Source organism: Coenobita brevimanus, chromosome 79, assembly GCF_032717465.1.
Source record: "Coenobita brevimanus isolate Jiangsu-jjx chromosome 79, ASM3271746v2, whole genome shotgun sequence".
Taxonomy (NCBI): Eukaryota; Metazoa; Arthropoda; class Malacostraca; order Decapoda; family Coenobitidae; genus Coenobita; species Coenobita brevimanus.
Genome location: NC_137032.1, coordinates 33,927,815 through 33,945,937, shown reverse-complemented (window position 1 = coordinate 33,945,937; position 18,123 = coordinate 33,927,815). Strand labels below are relative to the sequence as shown.

The 18,123-nt window shown below is 39.1% G+C and overlaps 1 protein-coding gene across 1 annotated transcript in view; it reads left to right on the top strand.

Annotated features, from left to right (window-relative positions):
* Positions 1–15,943, top strand: part of LOC145409095 (uncharacterized) — a 45,599-nt gene extending 29,656 nt beyond the window's left edge. The window contains exons 10-12 of the mRNA XM_080279639.1: positions 208–354; positions 3,338–3,379; positions 15,681–15,943. Of these exons, the coding sequence (XP_080135765.1) occupies positions 208–354; positions 3,338–3,379; positions 15,681–15,943 (452 nt within the window). The remainder of the gene's footprint in view (positions 1–207; positions 355–3,337; positions 3,380–15,680) is intronic.
* Positions 15,944–18,123: the final 2,180 nt, after the last annotated feature.

The following is an 18,123-nucleotide window of genomic DNA, read 5'->3' as shown; positions in this document are numbered from 1 at the left end:
ATGTTGCATATTGTCGGTATATATACATACACACTTTAACATTTTCTTGTATATTACCATATTGAAGTGTTATTGACATCAACCTGGTTTGCATTAGTTCCATACAAGAGGATACTGAGATATAATATGCAGAATAAATCGCTATGGAAGAAGCATCACATAATAGGCAGATCCATTTGGAATTCGACTGTGTTTCACCGTCAGCAGGCCCTGGGGTAATGGAACGTCCAGCTGCACCCGTGGCAGCCAGCAACCGCCGCCCATTGCCGCCACCCCACAACAATGTCAACCAGCCACAACAGCAGCCACAGCAGGAGGTCTTGGCCCCACCACCCCAAATGCCGCGTCACCAAGGTAGGAGCACTGAGCCTCATACTCTTGGAAAACATTCACTTGACCCAGATGTTTTTTTAAGATACAAGAAAATTCTACTTGGTGCAATGAAGTTTGTTTCTTCCATGTAAAAGTGTGGAGGCAGTGTGCACCCATGCATGTTGAGATTCACAGATGTAGAAAATTGATCCAGTAATTCTGTAAAAATACTGAATATTACAGGAAAATTCCACTTGCTACAATGAAGTATTCATCTTCCTTGTAAATTCATGGGAATAATGCACATCCTTCAGAAAAAGTATTTTGCCCCTTGCTGTACTTACCATTTTGCAACATTGGATGGTGCTTGAGAGTGGTGCCTTCACATGGTGGTTCATACGGCCAGATGGTTCCAGCGCCGAGTTATACAGACATCCCTCAGGTCTCTCCGTGTCTCCCCAAAAGGACAATAGTGGACCACAGGAGAAAGACAGCTTCAGTCTGCAGTCTATCAGGTTCACATTCACATGAGCCTGGTGTTACAATTACTGGGTACTGCCACTGTTAAAGTTAGAAGCATTTTGATATATATACTGGAAATACCACCATCTTGGAGTACAGGGTGTGTGAAATACATAAAGTAACCAAGTACAAAGTATTATGTATTGTATAAAGCAAACTTAACTGATCCATATGTATCCAAGACTGATTATTTTGATACCCATTGGACCTTAGGGGTACAATACTGTATGTTTTTCTTTGGATATATGTAAATTATGTCATCCTCCAGTCATTGATAATGTTCATAGATACAGGGAATTCTTCTTGTTTGGCTAATGGATGTATTGCCATAGTAAATCCAGGGAGTAGCATATGGAGTGTGCACCTTTTAGTTGAAATTCTCATGAAAAGTAAAAATAGTAGTCAGAATTTATTAATAGTATTTCATACCAACAAGTAGGATTTTCTTGTATCACTTTGTCATGAGTTTGTTACGTCTGTTTTTCTCTCTAGTAGTGTTTGTTCACGGTTAATTATTGTAGCATGAAGCTAAGCTCTTCTTTAAATAGAAAAACAGAATAAACATATAAACAGAAATCTCTAAAAATAGTTGTACATTCTTAATGGCTTAACTTTTTTGGTTTATTGATATTGTACTGCAAGTCTGTGCATTTGATACATAATATTAGAAGAGGTAGCTGTATCTCAGATGGTTTGACATTTCCGTGACTTGCTGCCAAACATTGACGGGAGGATAATTTGATTAGTCCCCTTGAATCTTGGACTTTTTTTTTACATTTTATTCTTCATGCCTGTAGACTTGTGCAGGAGAGGGATGCCTTCATGTGTTGGCAACAATTTGACCATGGTGCTTCACTACCTGGTTATACAAATGTCCTTCAGTTCCCTCCCTGTCCCCATAAAGGAGGTTGTTGGACTGCTGCACATGGAAGAGTTCAGCCTACAGTCCACTGGGTTCGTGTTTCAGATGAACTTGGTACTACATCTGCTGCAACTAGTAATGCTACTCTTATATCTACCTCCTTTAGACTCTTGTATTCATTTTTTTTTTTAAGTAGAGGGATTAAATATAACCTTCAGTAACTCCTTTGTTACTAGAGATCCCTCCTGAGTTGAATATAAGCATCTGGTGATAGCAAGATTGAAATTGAAAAAAGCGTTATCAGAAGAGGCCAACCCCTTAAATCCAGTGATGCCCCCCCCCCCCCATCAAGCCACCAACCAGACTATAGTATTATATTCAGCTTAAGGGAGGTGTGTTTTGAAGGCTTTATTTAGCATTCCCAGAAAAATCTCCTCTAAGCTTATTTTAGCTGTCTTCTTGTGAATAAGGGCATTATGGAGTTTGAATCAAGCCTCTCAAATTTAAAAAAGTTTCCTTAAGCTGAGTAAAACCATGTGGTGTTGACAGATATAAAATTGTCACCAGATTGAAGGGATTAAGCTGTAGTTTATGTCAATTGCCAAGAAAATTTAAATCCACTTTTGAAACAACTTTATGTTGTGGCAACTGTATTTATTTTTTCTGTTAGCTGAGGTGTTTTTGGTTCTGAATAACCCTTTCTCTGCAGTGGTTGGATTTTTTTTTATTTTTTTATTAACACCAGAAGATTTTGTTCAGTTGATAGAACTAGCAGCCAGAGACTAAATAACTGTCATACAATATTTAGTTCATTCAAGAGAAATCTTAGCAGTCAGAGGATCAAGTTAGTAAATAACCATTAAACCCTGGCAGGTTCACAAGTTTCACTCATTTTAATCATTAACATGTTTTCTTTCTTAAATAACAGTGGATTATAACAGATTTAAAGTAAGATTAAAAGCTATATTCTTTTATTTGCAAATAGACAAGAATACTTCTGTAGCTTTTGTCATATTGCTCTAGCAACAAGTTGAAGTATGGTAACTTACATCCATTTTCCAGGGGAAAAAAAAAAAAAAAAAAAAAAAAAAAAAAAAAAAAAAAAGGAAAAATAAGTAACCAGTGGGTCTGTGAGACTTAATAGAGACAGAGGAGGTGATCCTTTCCTATTCACTGGTCCAGCCACGAGTGACTGGGATGACAGGAGAGGCACCATATTTAGCAGAGTTAAAGAGAGGGGAAACGTTTGTACATCATATGATATCCCCCAGAGTGCAAGGGTTAAAATTCTTGGTGGGAAAACACCAGATGTTTCCATTAAGAGTAGGAAAGATTTCCCATTTTGAAGAGGTTAATGAAGCATATATCTAACACCTTCAACTTGAAAGTCAGTCCTAAGGTTAATGAAATTATGAAGAAATAATGAGAACAGATTTTCTGAACTGGTGGGATTGGATAATATCTCTCGTTAACCCGTTTGCTAAGAGATCCTTCCGAAGTTGAACAAAATTATATGGAGTTGCAAGAATAAAATGAGAAAAATGTCAGTGAATTGAAGGAGTTACTGTGCCTAACACTGATTTGCGTTGTTGTAACCCTGAGCTTCTGAATTACTCTACCAACATTTTCCTTTGCAAGCAGTGCTGGACCAAAGACTTGATGATAACTCAAGGGACAAAAGAGGTCTGTCCCAAGTTAGCTTTTCTAGGTCTGTATTCTTGAGGGCTTCAGAGGCTTGCCAGCATGTCTTCTGAAACAATTTCTTTTCCATTTGACAGTGTACTAATTACTGCTCTATTCTGTGGCATTAAAATAATTTGTGTCAACATTCTTCCATAAGTAACATGCAGAGGGATAGTAACAGCTTATATGCATAAATTTGACAGCGTACTACTGCCTATTCTTTTTTGTGTCATTAAAATAATTTCACTGTTGACATTCTTTGCATAAGTAACGTACAAAAGGATAGTAACAACTCGCATTATTAAATAAACTGGTGAGAAAGTACATGGGTGAGCCTTCTTAGCCAGACAGAATACAGGCCTATAGCATTTGTTTCACTCCATTATTTTCATGTCTAGGAGCCATATTAAAAAACACATTAGCCTAAGTTGTGAATAAGGTATGCTTGCTTTTGCTTTTATCTGACTCATAAAGTTACCTTACTATTCACAGCCAGACTAGAGAAAGTAAATAATGTGACAAAAGAATTCCTGATGATAATTAGCTGTTATGGATAATTGTTTATGATAGAAGTTGACTAAGATATTTAATAGTTATGGCTCCTGGTCTGTTTGTAGTGTTGAGCTTGGTAGTTTGTGTAGTAGGTTATGATATGTGTTGAAATATTTAACAGGCGTCCTCACTTAACGTTGTATCGTTGTGCAGTTGAATAAATACGATATCTATGCTCATTTGTATATTGTATTAGTGGGCTAGTGATGATGACTTACAGTATTGTATTTTTGCTACTAGTTTAGGAAAGAGTTATTGAACTGTAGGGATTAGATACAGCCTTCAGTAACCCCATCACTATTGGAGGTCTCCCTGGAACTGAATAGTCATTCATTATTGGCAAGAATAAACTATAAAGGAAGTCACTGTCCTGAAAGAGGGAAAGTTAGAAATTAGTAGTTTGTGATTTTTTTTCCTCTTTGTGTGAAGGTTTTGTGACCTTAGCTGTGAACCTGTTGGACTGGAGGTTGAAGAACTCTCTCCCCTGTGGTTCACCATCCTCCTTTAGGGGATAGGGATTGAGTTGAGGAATGTTCATCAGCCAGTTACATCAAAAACACCGTTTGAAGGCATCCTTCTCCACCACCCTCGTGTATATATATATATATATATATATATATATATATATACACACACACACACACACACGTCACTTAAAGTTGCTTCACTAAAAATACAATCCTTCCCCCTTGTAATTCAGAAATGTGTTCCAAAAGTACTTCAATTTTTTTTACATCCAAATTTTTCTGTAAACTGGGGGAGACTTGCAAATTAACTTTGTAGGTAGCAATGGAATTTTAATAAGGAATTCATCCTGTAATTTAGTGTGGACCAAAAAGTAAATGAGGAGATTTGAAGAGGTGACTTTAACACATATGCGATGAATTATTACCTTCACCAACAAAGTTGGGTGGAAGTTATGTTCTGCATTTAGCAGTGTCTGTTCATGTAGATATCTCAAATAGTTATTGCCAGATTTCAGTAGAATGTGGTGGGTCCAAAAAAATTTAATCATTTTTAAGGTGGATCCAAATCCAATGAAGAAATCATAAATTTTATTGGTGTTGATGGAGGTATGCACTCTCTTAGATTGTGTAGCAGGGCAAACTAAGACCAAAGAATTAGTTGAGTATGTGAGACTGTGAGAGTACTTATCTGGTAAGAAAGAAGGATAATAGTAGTAATTCATATTTATTCGCATTGACAGAGGTATGCACTCTCAGAGTGCGTTCTGGCTATATATTTCATCCTTTTTACCTCAAAATTATTATGTTAAACTTAGGGGAGACCTCTTGTAGTAAAGGGATCAATGAATGCTTTATCTACCGTATCCAGTTCAAAGAGTCTGAAACGGAATAAAAATTGTCTGGTAGTAGCAAAAATTAAATATGAAGCACATCGTCATACTGGAGAGGTTGATTAGGACTAACTGTGTCATGTTGCTAGTTCACATCCTCGGCTTTAAGTGAGGACCACCAGTATTTATTGTCCATTGCACCTGGAAGCATTGTGCAGTGTGTGTTTGTCTTGATCTCCTCAGTGTTAAATTTTCTTGCTTGATTTAGCATTTGTGCAAGTTAAACTGTGAAGTGCATGTTTCAACCAATACTCTGTACCATGTTTTGTTTTGCTTCTCGCACTAATATCTTCCATTTGGGGTTCTTACCTAAGTTTTCAATACAGTGATAATAGTGTTAGTTTATTCATCCATCCATCCATCATCCAATCCTATGTTGCCCCATAAGGTTAGTTTAACTATTGAAAATAAAAACCAAAAAGTGTCATCTTCATGAAGGGATTAATAAGTCAGACACCCATTACGATCTGTCTATCTGTCTATAGCCAGACACCATAATCTGCAAATGGTTAACACTCTCTGGCTCCTCTGCTCACTCTTGTCTGAGTAAAATCATATGTTTGCTGGAGCAGAATAATAGAGTTGTTGTAGCTGTAAGAATGTTAATGACACTTTCTTAAACAGTTGGACTCACTTTTAGCTGAATAAATTTGTGTGACAATATCTGGAAGAGAAAAATAGAGTTGCCTTGATCATAAGAGGGTTAACCCTTGGACTCACTCTTTGATAAAAGCATCTGGCAATAGGTAGAGTAGAATACTAGAGATGTCCCAGGTATGAGAGGGTTAATCATTAATACCAGTACTGTTATATTGTTGCCAGTGCTTGTATAAAGGTGGTGGAGGTAAACTTGTCAAACCACACTGTTATACTAAGCTAATATGAACTTTATTGCTGCTATATTTTAAAGTTTTAAAAGCATTGGGCAGATTTTTGTTAGTTCTCCTTCCATTAGATTTTTTCTCGCTTTTTGGGCCCTATCTCACCTATTTATACGTGGGGAAAACAGGTCTGGAAGATGATGATGATGATATTGTTTGGTACAAGCAGTCCTCATTATAAGTTTGGGAGGTATTACAGAATTTCACAACTTTTTCTATGCAGTTGGTACTGTAAATTGGAGAAATCTTGTAGTTCAGCTTAGTAGATAGTAACAAAACATTGATATTTAACTTTCTTTCAATGTCATGGACTTAGAACAAAAAAGAATGTCAGCATAGAAAACTTAGAATGAGGACTGACTAGTACATTACTTACTTACAGGTCTCCCTCGTTTTACGATTGGTATTCGTTCCTAGAAAGGCAATCGTAAACCGAAATATCATAAACCGAAATTAAGGTTTAATGGGAAAAATAGGGATGCGTTCCTGGACTCGTGTATAAGGAACTGAAGACCCATACAAGTGATCTAATATGCAATAATAATGATGATGTTTTATGTATTGTAGTGCATCTGAATCACATATGTATGTACATTTGCAAACATAAAGACATGAAATAGCAAAAACAACATGAAATACAGCTGTACTGTACTGTACTGTTATGTACCCTCCTACTGTACTGTAGCTCCATCCACCCTTAGTCGGTCCCTCCCGAGGCTGGAGGACGTAATGCCGTAATGTCTCCTCCTAGGCTAGGAGACATCCTGGGCCAAAGCCCATCACTCGTCAACACAAGAGGTGGAGAGGGAGGAAGCAGGGGTGGTGGAGGTTTGGATGGCAGGGATGGATGACTCAGGAGAATGAGAGGTGGTGGAGGTTTGGGTGGCAGGGCTGGATGACTCAGTGGTAGCAGAGGCAGATGGACTAGCAGTGGGTTTGAAGAAGCTGGAAATTGTTGTTTGCTTTGCAAGCCTCCTCCTGGCCTCGTACATCTCCTTGTAAACTTTTAGGGCTTGATCCACACCATGTGTAGCTGTTGCACTCCGAGCTGGGTTGCAGTCACGTTCCCTGAGAAGTTTCATGCCCCTCTCTATGCTCTCAAACGCCTTTCAAAGTGTTTTTACATCAAGGCCCTGTTGTGGATCCTTGTCCTCATCCTCATCGTCCTGTTCAGTAAAGGCCCTCTCCAATCGTAAATGGGAGGGAGCTCAATCGTAAAATGAACACTTGGTACTAAAGAAGAAGGATCGTAAATGTGAAATATCGTAAAACGATACAGCGTAAAACGAGGGAGACCTGTATATTGAAGCCAAGAGGGAGTGAAAGAACCATAGGTGTGTTTACATGTATGTTTTAAGTACTTGAAAGTATTACAGGAGTCACAGTAGGCTGTTTTTAGATGGGTGTGTGGTACTGGAAAAGGTCACCTTCATGTGATTGCAGTGATGTAACAGGATGACTCTACTACCCTGGTATACAGATGTCTCTCATCTCACTCTCTGTCCCCTGAAAAGAGGGTGTTGAACTAAAGGAGAATGAGAGTTTCAGTCTGCAATTTACTGGGTTCACATCCAGATGAGCCTGGGGTCACATCTACTACTACATCTACTCTTGGATGGATTTATCAATTGTTAATCCTTTTACTGGCATGTTGAATGAGGAGTCTGACTGGAACAGGCAAGGTTTGGAGCCAGCAGATCCATTGTTTGTCCCCTGGCCTCTGATTGATGCTGCTACTGTGAGCAGTGCAATCAGCAGGATCCAGTTGGGGAGGGCAGCAAGTTTGGGTTGACTGCTTAAATGCTGAAATCCTCAGTTGATACAAGAATGGGGTTAGTTACCGATCTGATAAATACGATTATATGTGAGTGTGTTGTCCCAGTTGATTGGCTGAAGAGTGTACAAGGGGAAGGGTGATGCCCTGGAAAGAGGAAATTATAGAGGCATAAAGCTTTTGGACCAGATAATGAAGGTAATGGAGAGAGTTCTAGAAGGTATGATTAGAGAAAGAGTGACTATTGATGAGATGCAGTTTCAGTATATGCCAGGCAAATGGACCACTGATGCCATATTCATTGTTCAGCAGCTTCAGGAAAATTATATAGGAAAGAAAAGGGATGTGTACATTGTTTTTGTTGATTTGACGAAGGCCTTTGATAAGAGTCCTGAGGGAGGTGGTGAAGTGGGCAATGAGAAAGTTTGGGATTGAGGAGTGGTTGGTTAGGGTGGTTATGGCTATGTATGTGGGTGCTTGCACCCTGGTAAGGGTGAATGAAGATTTGAGTGATGAGTTTTCTGTGAATGTTGGTGTGCATCAGGGGTCAGTCTTGAGCCCCTTGTTTATCATGGTATGTGAAGCCCTCTCATGTGGTTTCAGAAATGGACTCCTGTGTGAGATGTTGTATGCCAATGATGTGATGTTGATTGCAGAGAATGAAAGGAAGGCAGAGGAGAGGTTTAGAAGGTGGAGAGATGGTATCATCATCATCATCATCATCATCATCATCATCATCATCATCATCATGACCTCCTTTCCCACCCTAGGGCAGGGTAAGGGGTAAATGCATACAAAACAAAAATGATGGTATCTAGGGCTGGTGGCGGTACTGTCAAAAAAGAGGGAGAGTCACCATGTGCCATTTACAACAAAGGCATGAGATGTAATTCCATCTTGTCCAGTGTTTATGATAAGTGGGTGCATAAGAAATGTAGTGGTATTATAGCTAGACTGCAGGATAACGCTGTTTTCATGTTTGCAATGTGTCGGAGAGAGTGTGGGGAGATTGTCAGGTATGAATGTGTTGAAGAGTTTTATTATTTGGAAAACATGTTATGTGCTGGAGGTTGGGCTGGAGCTAGCTCTGTGGCTAGAGTGAAGAGTGGTTTGAAGAAGTTCAGGGAGTTGCTGCCTCTCCAGACATTGAGAGGGTTCTCCCTCCGTGCTAATGGATCTTTGTATGTGGCGTGTGTTAGGAGTGCAATGCTGTATGGTAGTGAGACATGGGCAATAAAGGAAGAGGATATTTGCAGACTCAGACATACTGAAACAACAATGATTAGGTGGATGTGCAGTGTGTCCTTGAATGCGAGGCCTGGGGGGCTAGGTTTATGATGAAAGAGTTGAGAGGTAGGATGGGACTGGAGTGTATCGGTGTTTTAATGAAGAGAGGTAGATTGAGATGGTTTGGGCATGTGGAGAGGATGGGGGATGATAATTGGGTGCAGAAAGTGAGAAGAGTTAATGTTAGGGGTAGGGTTGCGAGAGGTAGACTGAAAAAGACCTGGAATGAGGTCAGTGAGTGTGACCTCAAGGATAAGGGGCTGAATAAGGAAGGCGCCAGAGATCGAGCAACATGGAGAGCCACCATTAAGTGACCAAGGCTGACACATGCAAGCATGTTGGAGCCCTTAAATATGAAATGAAACAAAACCAAACACTTGGGTATTGCACTGGGGCTAAATCCAGACAATTTTATTCAGCCCTAGGAATTTCTGGAAGTCTAAAGGTTAACACTAGAACTCCCAAAACTGAGTAAAATTATCTTCTGGTAGCTTGTTTGTAATAAATATGCCCATAGAAGGTGAAAGGGTTAATATAAGAAGTTATCATAAAGGTTGCACCTTTTTTTGAACCAGGTTTTCATTAGTGTTGTGAGAGTGACTCAATCAGATGAAGAGGATTTTTGCTTGTGGAGCAGAACCAGAAATTTCAAAGGCATGACGATAAATGAATGGATTTATTTCCGTGCCAGTATTTAGTGGATTTAATGCCACTTTCACTGTACACTGCACCAATAGATCCACTGTTTTATTATCTTTTTAGTGTGTCTGGAACTTGCCCATCCCATTTGCATGGGAAATAGGGTTATAATCATGATGATGATGATTATATGCTGTAATGATTGCACTAGGCTTGCATATTTATACTGTCCTGTACTTACACGTAGTTATGATACAGGGTCTTTCGTGAGACACTCATGTAGAATCATGTAAGCACATTGATCGCATATTGGTAGTCTTATTGGTTGATCAATCTTACATAACTGTGTTGAGATATTATAAAGTGTGTTTTTTGGGATAACTTTCTATGCTGCAGCCACTGAGATATTTTATAGTGCACATTAGTATTATTACATTATTGTAAGTGTAAATGTGTGAATTGTGCATATATTGGTCTGGATATGTTTTGGACAGGTAGTTTAATTTTTTTCTTTTTTATAATCAGTGTTATTTGGTGGATGGAATAGAGCATTTAATTATCTAATCATTCTGTGTCCTTTGTTAACTCTCATGAAATATTTTCTGATACGTAGTTAATACTTCATGAATGTGATATACGTTTGTGGATATATCTTATGTTTAAGGCAATAGGTGATATTATTTGGTTTTTTGTTGTATTTTTTCATGTGAGATTATTGTATCCCTGTATACAATTATATGATCATCTTTTTAAAAACAGTTGTATTCTGTTGTTAAGTTAGGGTATCATATTGTGATTAGTACAGTACAGTATTGTGAATACCAGCACTTTGATCTGAAAAGGATGCCGCAAAAGAGTTATGATGAACACATCATGAATAGGATTATTTCTGCTTATGAGAATTGCAATACCAGTTGTTGTGCCACCTATTCAAGTTGTTTTCTTAGAGAGCCTGTGCCTGATGTGTTTCAGATACTAGTATAAAGAATGTGCAGAGTGCTGTGGACAAGCCCGAGCCAGCGGGCCAGAAGCAGGTGACAAACAATCAAGAGAGACTGATGGTAGTGAGTAAGCAGATGCAGCAGAGAGAGAACCAAGAGCAGCAGGAGAAGGAAAAGGGACCTGGAGAGGGTGAGAGTAATAACAAACCCCTGGAGAACACGCGGGGGGAGACGGAGGACAAAAATCACGCCCAGGAACAAATAGACGAGCCACTAGTCGAGCACCACAAACCAGACGACCACAACCATGCCGGCGAACAGGATGATGACGCCCCCATGCTGGTACAGAATCCCCTACCAGCCCTTCAACAGCCTATGCCAGCCTATCAACCAGAGCAGTTCAACCAGATCTTGCCTGCCTTTCACCAGCCACAGCTAGAACCTCAGCACTTGCAAGCCTATTACTAGCTTTCTTGGCTTTGTGCAGGTGGTTAGAAGCCTTGTCCAGCTGCTAAAAGAAAATGGTGAGATGGTGCAGCCAGGCATGCATGTCTTTTCATTGGTGAGAGAGAGAAAAAAAAAATCAGTCACTAGAACTGTGACTATCAGCTTCTCCAACTCTGGTAAATAAGGTGAACACAGACTAGGAACTTACTGTATGGAACTGTGCAGCTCAAGGTTCAGATTCATTAACAAACTTACTCTGTTGTAACAGAGATTTGTTTTTGCAGGAATAACAAGAGACATGGAGAGATTCTACACTCTCCTTTCTCTGTTTTTCCAAGAAAAGCTGATGTTAGTCACACAGTAATTTTACTATAGCATTAAAGTTGTTGTTGTTGTTGTTGTTTATTAAATAGGAGAGAGAGAACAAGAGATATAGGTAAATTCTGCTTTCTCCTTTCCTTGTTCTTCATGCAAGCTAAATCACAGCCACAACAAGGAATCGATCACAAGTTTGTTGGTGAATCCTGACCATTTGTATTTCTCACGTTTCCTGTCGGTATGTTAATGGTGTTTGTTTATATCTGTTTGGGTTGATGGATTCTGGGTGGTTGAGGCTAATCAGTCAACTTACTGTAATATTTCTGCAGTATGTAAGTGGTGTCAGCATTTGTCTGTTTGGGTTGATGTAGTCTGGGAGGTTGGGGGCTTTGCTTGGTTTATGTGATCTGTATTTTTTTTTTTCAGTTTTATTTTTGGCATGGGAGATTCTGTACTTCATCCTTAGATATTTTTTAGTAACTTGGGACCTTATTACTAATGCAGACTGTTTCACTTTTAGAAAGACGTACCCATAACTACCATACAAGTCAGTGTCAAGGTAAAATATGGAAAGAAAATTGCTAAAGAAGTGCTGTGAATCCTCTGATGCCAACAAGATTATGATGTTATGGTATATGGTAGGATTTGAATTGGTGAGTTGTGGTGATGGACTGTATGAGGTTGATTTTGCACTTCGGTGAGGTCTTACTTGCTGGCTTTAACCCCTTCAGTACAATGACATCTCCCCCCCCACACACACACACACACACACCTCCAGATTATTTTTTTTAATCTAAGAAAAATCACTTGTATTGAAAGTGTTAAGGAGGGCTGTATCTGCTCCTTCCAGTTTGAAAAGTCTATCCACAGCTAAATAAGATCATCAAAATTTATCAAGAATACAGTGGAAAGTACATCGTTGGATTGAAGTTGGCGTCCACTTCAGTTTAAGTGGTTTTTCTGTAGCTTGACACCTTGAATAATGTGACGTATTTTTCAGTGCATTCTCTGTGTCTCCAAACTGTTTTATCAACAGTTAGCTATGGAGACCTTTTTCAAACTGGAGAGGTTAGATGTAGCCCTCCTTATTCCCTTCAGTACGTGTGGTCTTTCCTACGTTGAATTAAATCATCATTGACAGAAATGGGTTAAAGCATATTCTTTTGGGAGGAGTCTTTTCAGTCCCATTTCTCAGGGGGAGGGGAAAAAAACTGTCTTCAAGCTTTGGGGGAGGGGAAAAAAACTGTCTTCAAGCTTTGGGGTCATTATTTAGCCCTCTCAGCCTGGGGGCATAGTTTTTGTTTCAGTTAAACCCCAAAGATCTTTAATTAGGAAAGTCCTCTCATGTTAAAGTAACTAATGAAGTTGGTTTTTACCACCTTCACTCTAAGGTGCCTCTCCTAACCTCAGTAATATCATGTGACAGTAGCAGGAGTAAACAAAAACGATGTCTTACAGTTGATTTAGGTAATGCATGTCGAGTGGATTTAAGGATATGGAGAATCATCCATTATCACAGAAGTTCTTGGTGGTTTTTGGAAAGAAGCTTTGATACAGTAATTCCTTCAGTCAGAGATATCCTTATAACCAGTGTTTCCCTCCATCTGATAATTTTATTAACATTGAATTTACTTTTGAAACTGGAGGAGTTAGACACACAGTTACATTTCATGAACCGTTTTGGTACAAGAGGCCATGACAGAGTTGAATGAAATCACCAGGAAATAGCAAGAGTGAACTAATAACATTATGATCAGACTTAGTTACGTGGTAGAAGTGAGTCTCCTTGGTTATTAGATAAAGCAAACCTCTAGGCTTACAACCCAGGGTCATTAGCTGAGCTGGAAAGGGTTAGGACTCTTCATCATCCCCCTTCCCCCATGATTGTAGTGGTCTAACTCATTTTTGGGGAGGGAAAGTTGGATGCTCTGCACTTCATTATGAATCCTTAACCCCCTTCACTCTGATGATGTGCATTCTGTTTTATTCTTGTCATTACCAGACAGATATAAAAGCTCTGGAGAGACTGTTCAGACTGGAAAGGTTAGATGCAAGATACATTTACCCCTTTCACAAATGGTCATCTCCCCAGGCCTGAAGAAAATCAAATCATCTAGAGGAAGGAATAAAATAGAAAATAAATCATTGGAGTGAAGGAGTTAACTGTACATTTTATTCTTGGTATCTCTTGACAGATATACCGTCATAGTGAGAATTCTCAAACCATAAGGATTGGATGTGACCTTAACTGAACTCTCCATTTCAGGAGATTTGCCTTCATTTGAATAAAATTGTGTGGAGGTAACAAGATAAAATGAAAATTTTTCAGGCCTCTACAACCTGCGTGATTCATTTCAAAGTTGATTTCCTTTCCATTATCACGATATTCCCCAGTAATATTAAGTGTTCTTCTCTCACTAGCATGTGACAGTGGGATTGGTACTTTGAGCATGATGTTAGTAGTTTTCCCACTTTTATTCTTTGTTTTCTGGCTTTTACCTCACCCCATCCTTATGTGGGAAAACTGATCAGGGAAAAATATTTTATAATTCTCCAACTCTGCCCTCTCTTTCTTTCGTTCATTGTTTGGGGGATCGTGCCTAACCCCATCCTTACCTGAAAGAAAAAATAAGAAAGAAAAGAAAAAAGAAAACAGCTAGGATGATGATGACGAAGGAATAGACTGAAACATTATTTGATAGTGCAGTGCATGGCTTTTTAATTGCATGCTGAGCTTAATACAGGTAGTGTCATTATCAGGCTTGATGATGTATCTATTAGTTGGTGTAACCAGTTGCAGAAGTTGCTGGTATAGAGGTGGCAGCTATGAAAATTTTTTGCTTTTTGCATATTAAGGATTTTGTTTATCTCTGTACTGAATTTTTTAACATATGATGGAGTATATAAGAAAATTGAACATTGTCTGATGTATGTGTGAGTTACTGTTTTATTATTGTCGTGATCATCTTTGTCATCATCATCACGATCATCATCCTCATCCTCATCATCCTTGTCATCATCATCATCGGTGGCTGCAGTGGTGGCATGTCATCATCATCATCATCATCATCATTATATTCCAACTCCTATTCCCAGGATGGTGATGATGATGATGATGATGATGATGATACAGTTTAAGTAAAATAATCATAGAACACATAAATGCTTTTTCCATCTGTTTGAACTTATTGCTGTTATTTTTTTTCCCCCTAGCAGTTATCCATTTACTTTTCCTACCCCACAGACCCAGTCTGCCTCTCTCATCAACCGTCCACACCTTTTCTCCTCATCTACCTGCCATACCCACTCCTTATTCACCTTACCTACCCACTCCTCATTCACCTTACCTACCCACTCCTCATTCACCTTCCTTCATTAATTCCATCACCACAGGAGACTGTACCTAAGTGAAAGGAAATTGCAAGAGTAAAATATAAATTACATATATAAGCTCCACACTGCTGTACCTCTTACATGTCTGCCATCTATATCTTTTGTCCAGACACCTTAATGCTGTAAGGGGTGGCCACAAACAAATCGCCTCCATATCGCCCTGTCCCCTGCCATTTCACTGCCCTGCTTCCAGCTCACACCCCCTTCTCTCATATACCTCTCCATGCCATCCTTCCATCTCATCCTTGGCCTCCCCCTCCCTCTCCTCCCCTCCACCTCACTCACATACACTCTCCTTGTCAGTCTCTCACTCTCCATCCTCTTCACATGGCCAAACCACCTCAGTATGTTTCTCCTAACGCTTCGTATCACATCCACACCGACACCACAAAGCTCCTTCACTTTGCCATGTATCTGTCTTATATATATATTACAGCGTGGTTACTTCACACAGCTCACTTAAAACACCCCATTTCACACGTACTTCCATACTTCCTTACTTATCCCATATCATCATTTTCATCATCATTGTAATCATCATCATCATCATCATCATCATCATCATCATCATCATCCTTATCGTCGTTGTCGTTGTCGTCGTCGTCGTCGTCGTCATCATCATCATCATCTTCATCATCATCATCATCATCATCATCTTCATCTTCATCGTCATCGTCATCCCCTAATAACCCATTGTTCCGATTTACCACAGACAACCTAGATGCAGCGGTGGACCCAGAGGGGGGTGGCGGTGGTGGTGGAGGTGACGACTTGACGGGGGACCAAGACGAGGAGGGTAATGAAGTACGTCCCCACCCTGACGACCCTGAGGATGGGGGCCGGGGGGCAGAGGAGGAAGGGGGGGCTGGGGCTGTGGAACTACCTCCTCACCCCGGCATGCTCGAGGAACACTATTTTGACCACAACCTCGACAACAACAACAACAATCTCTTCCGACCAATTAAACTTCACTGAGTTTTTTTTTTTGGGGGGGGGGGAGATTTTTTTTTTTTTGGGGGGGTGGGAGATTTCTTTTTCCGTGATGTAAGATTTTTTTCTATGTGTGGTGTTTAGGGTTTTTTTTTTCTGTTGGGGTGTAGGATATTTTTTTTTTTGGGGGGGGGGGTATGCATAGATGCCAGGAAAACAGAACCATGGTATAATATCACTTTCATTACTGTATTTGTTATCATTCATCCACTACCCGGACAACAATAACAATCACCTCCAACCAGTTATACTTCACTGAGGAATATTGTGAATATGTTTATTTTTCGTACAATAGTAGCAATTTTTTTTTTTATTGGAGGGGGGAAACTCGTGATATATTCTTATTAATATTACTGGATTTGTTCCTTTTCAGCCACAAACTTGATAGCAGTTACAATCTCCTCCACCTGGTTAAGCTTCAGTGATGCTTTTTTTGTGATTGTGTTCATTATTACTATTATTTTTATTATTTTTCACTCTCATCTTAAATGTCAGGACCAGTTTGCCTTGCCCAGGCTCCTGCGCTCCTCATGGGGCAACATGAGATTGGATGGTGGATGGATGTATTATTATTTTAGGGGGACTTCATATCATCACTGGTTTTGTTATTACTCACCCTAAGCCTCGACAAGAACAATACCCTCCACCTACCCAAACTTCACTGGGGCTTCTGTTATTCACTATTTTTGGGGGGTTAAGATATTTTTGTGTATATAGATGCAAGGGAAAAGGCAGAGTGATATACGGTATAATTTTACTCTCATTACTTTGTCAGTATTTGACCACAAGCTTGACAACTGTAACATACTCCTCTGGCTGGTGTAGTTCTTTGCTGTTTTGTTTTTTTCTCTGAGTGTAAGTGATGTTTTATATATTTTTACAATGATTATTAATTGTTATTCACCCACAACCAACATTAACAGTCTCCTCTGGCTGTTTAAGTTTTGGTGAAGCTTTTAGTGAAGGTTTTTTTTTTGGGGGGTGAGGGGCATAGGTGGTACTTTACTGTCATCATTCTTCACTATTCAGCTACAACCTCAGCAACAATAACAGTCTCTTTCAGTCTGGTTAACCTCGCCAAGACATTTTGTGAGGCAGATTTTGGTGTTGGTGTCACTCATCATCATGAAGCAGTCACACATCTATATTTTTTACTCTCATCATTTGTCATCTTTCCATGACGGCCTCAACAACAGTAATATTCTCTTGCTGGTTAAACTTCACTGAGGCTTTCCATCAGGCCCTTTATTATTATTATTATTATTATTATTATTATTATTATTATTATTATTGTGTTATTGTTACTGTATTATTATTATTGTTACTATTGTCATCATTACTGTTATTGTTGTTATTATTATTATTATTATTTTCATTTTATTTTTTTTTTTAAGCCCAGGTCCAAGTCTTTACAATCCTGATGGGGCATTTTCAGGATTGATAGATGGATGGATTGTCATTATTGTTGTGGTTATTGACGTGTATTTAGTTTTGGTTATTGCTTGAGGGACAGGTAACTAATAACTTTTTCACCTGTTACATATTATATATTTTTTGTTTTTATTATCATAGTTATTGCAGCTATTATTATTGACTTGCTTGAGTCACAGGTAACAACAGCCATATAAAAGAAAATGGTTGTTAGCTTTATGTAAACAGAGACAGTCAGAACAAAAGTTTGCCTGCTATTCCACTGTATGTACATCACACTTAGGGCATGTCTGTCACTGTCCTCCCTGATGCATCATATTGAAGAGAATTATATATATGGGCAGTGAAATATAAGCCTCTCTCACCATAGGAATATTAACTAGCAGAGGAAAGTGAGAAGTAAAAGTGGTGAAAAGTTAGGGGAACTTTTGTACCCACCAGTACACCAGGCATCACATAAAAGACTGATGTAGCTGTTGAATTTGTAAGAGCATGAGTAGTAAGTCTGGGGGGGGGATTCTCTCACAAATTTACTATCAAATTCCCTGTCATAACTTGATTATTTTTTTCATTTAGTACAAACGGGAGACATGAGAAGATGCAGTGCTGTGCCTTGCTCTTCCATGCTGCTAAAACGTACATAAAAATCTACAATAATTTTCCTCTCAACCAATATTTGTTTTGTAAGGAGAACGAGGGACATGGGAAGATTCTTTCCTATCCTTGTCATTCTT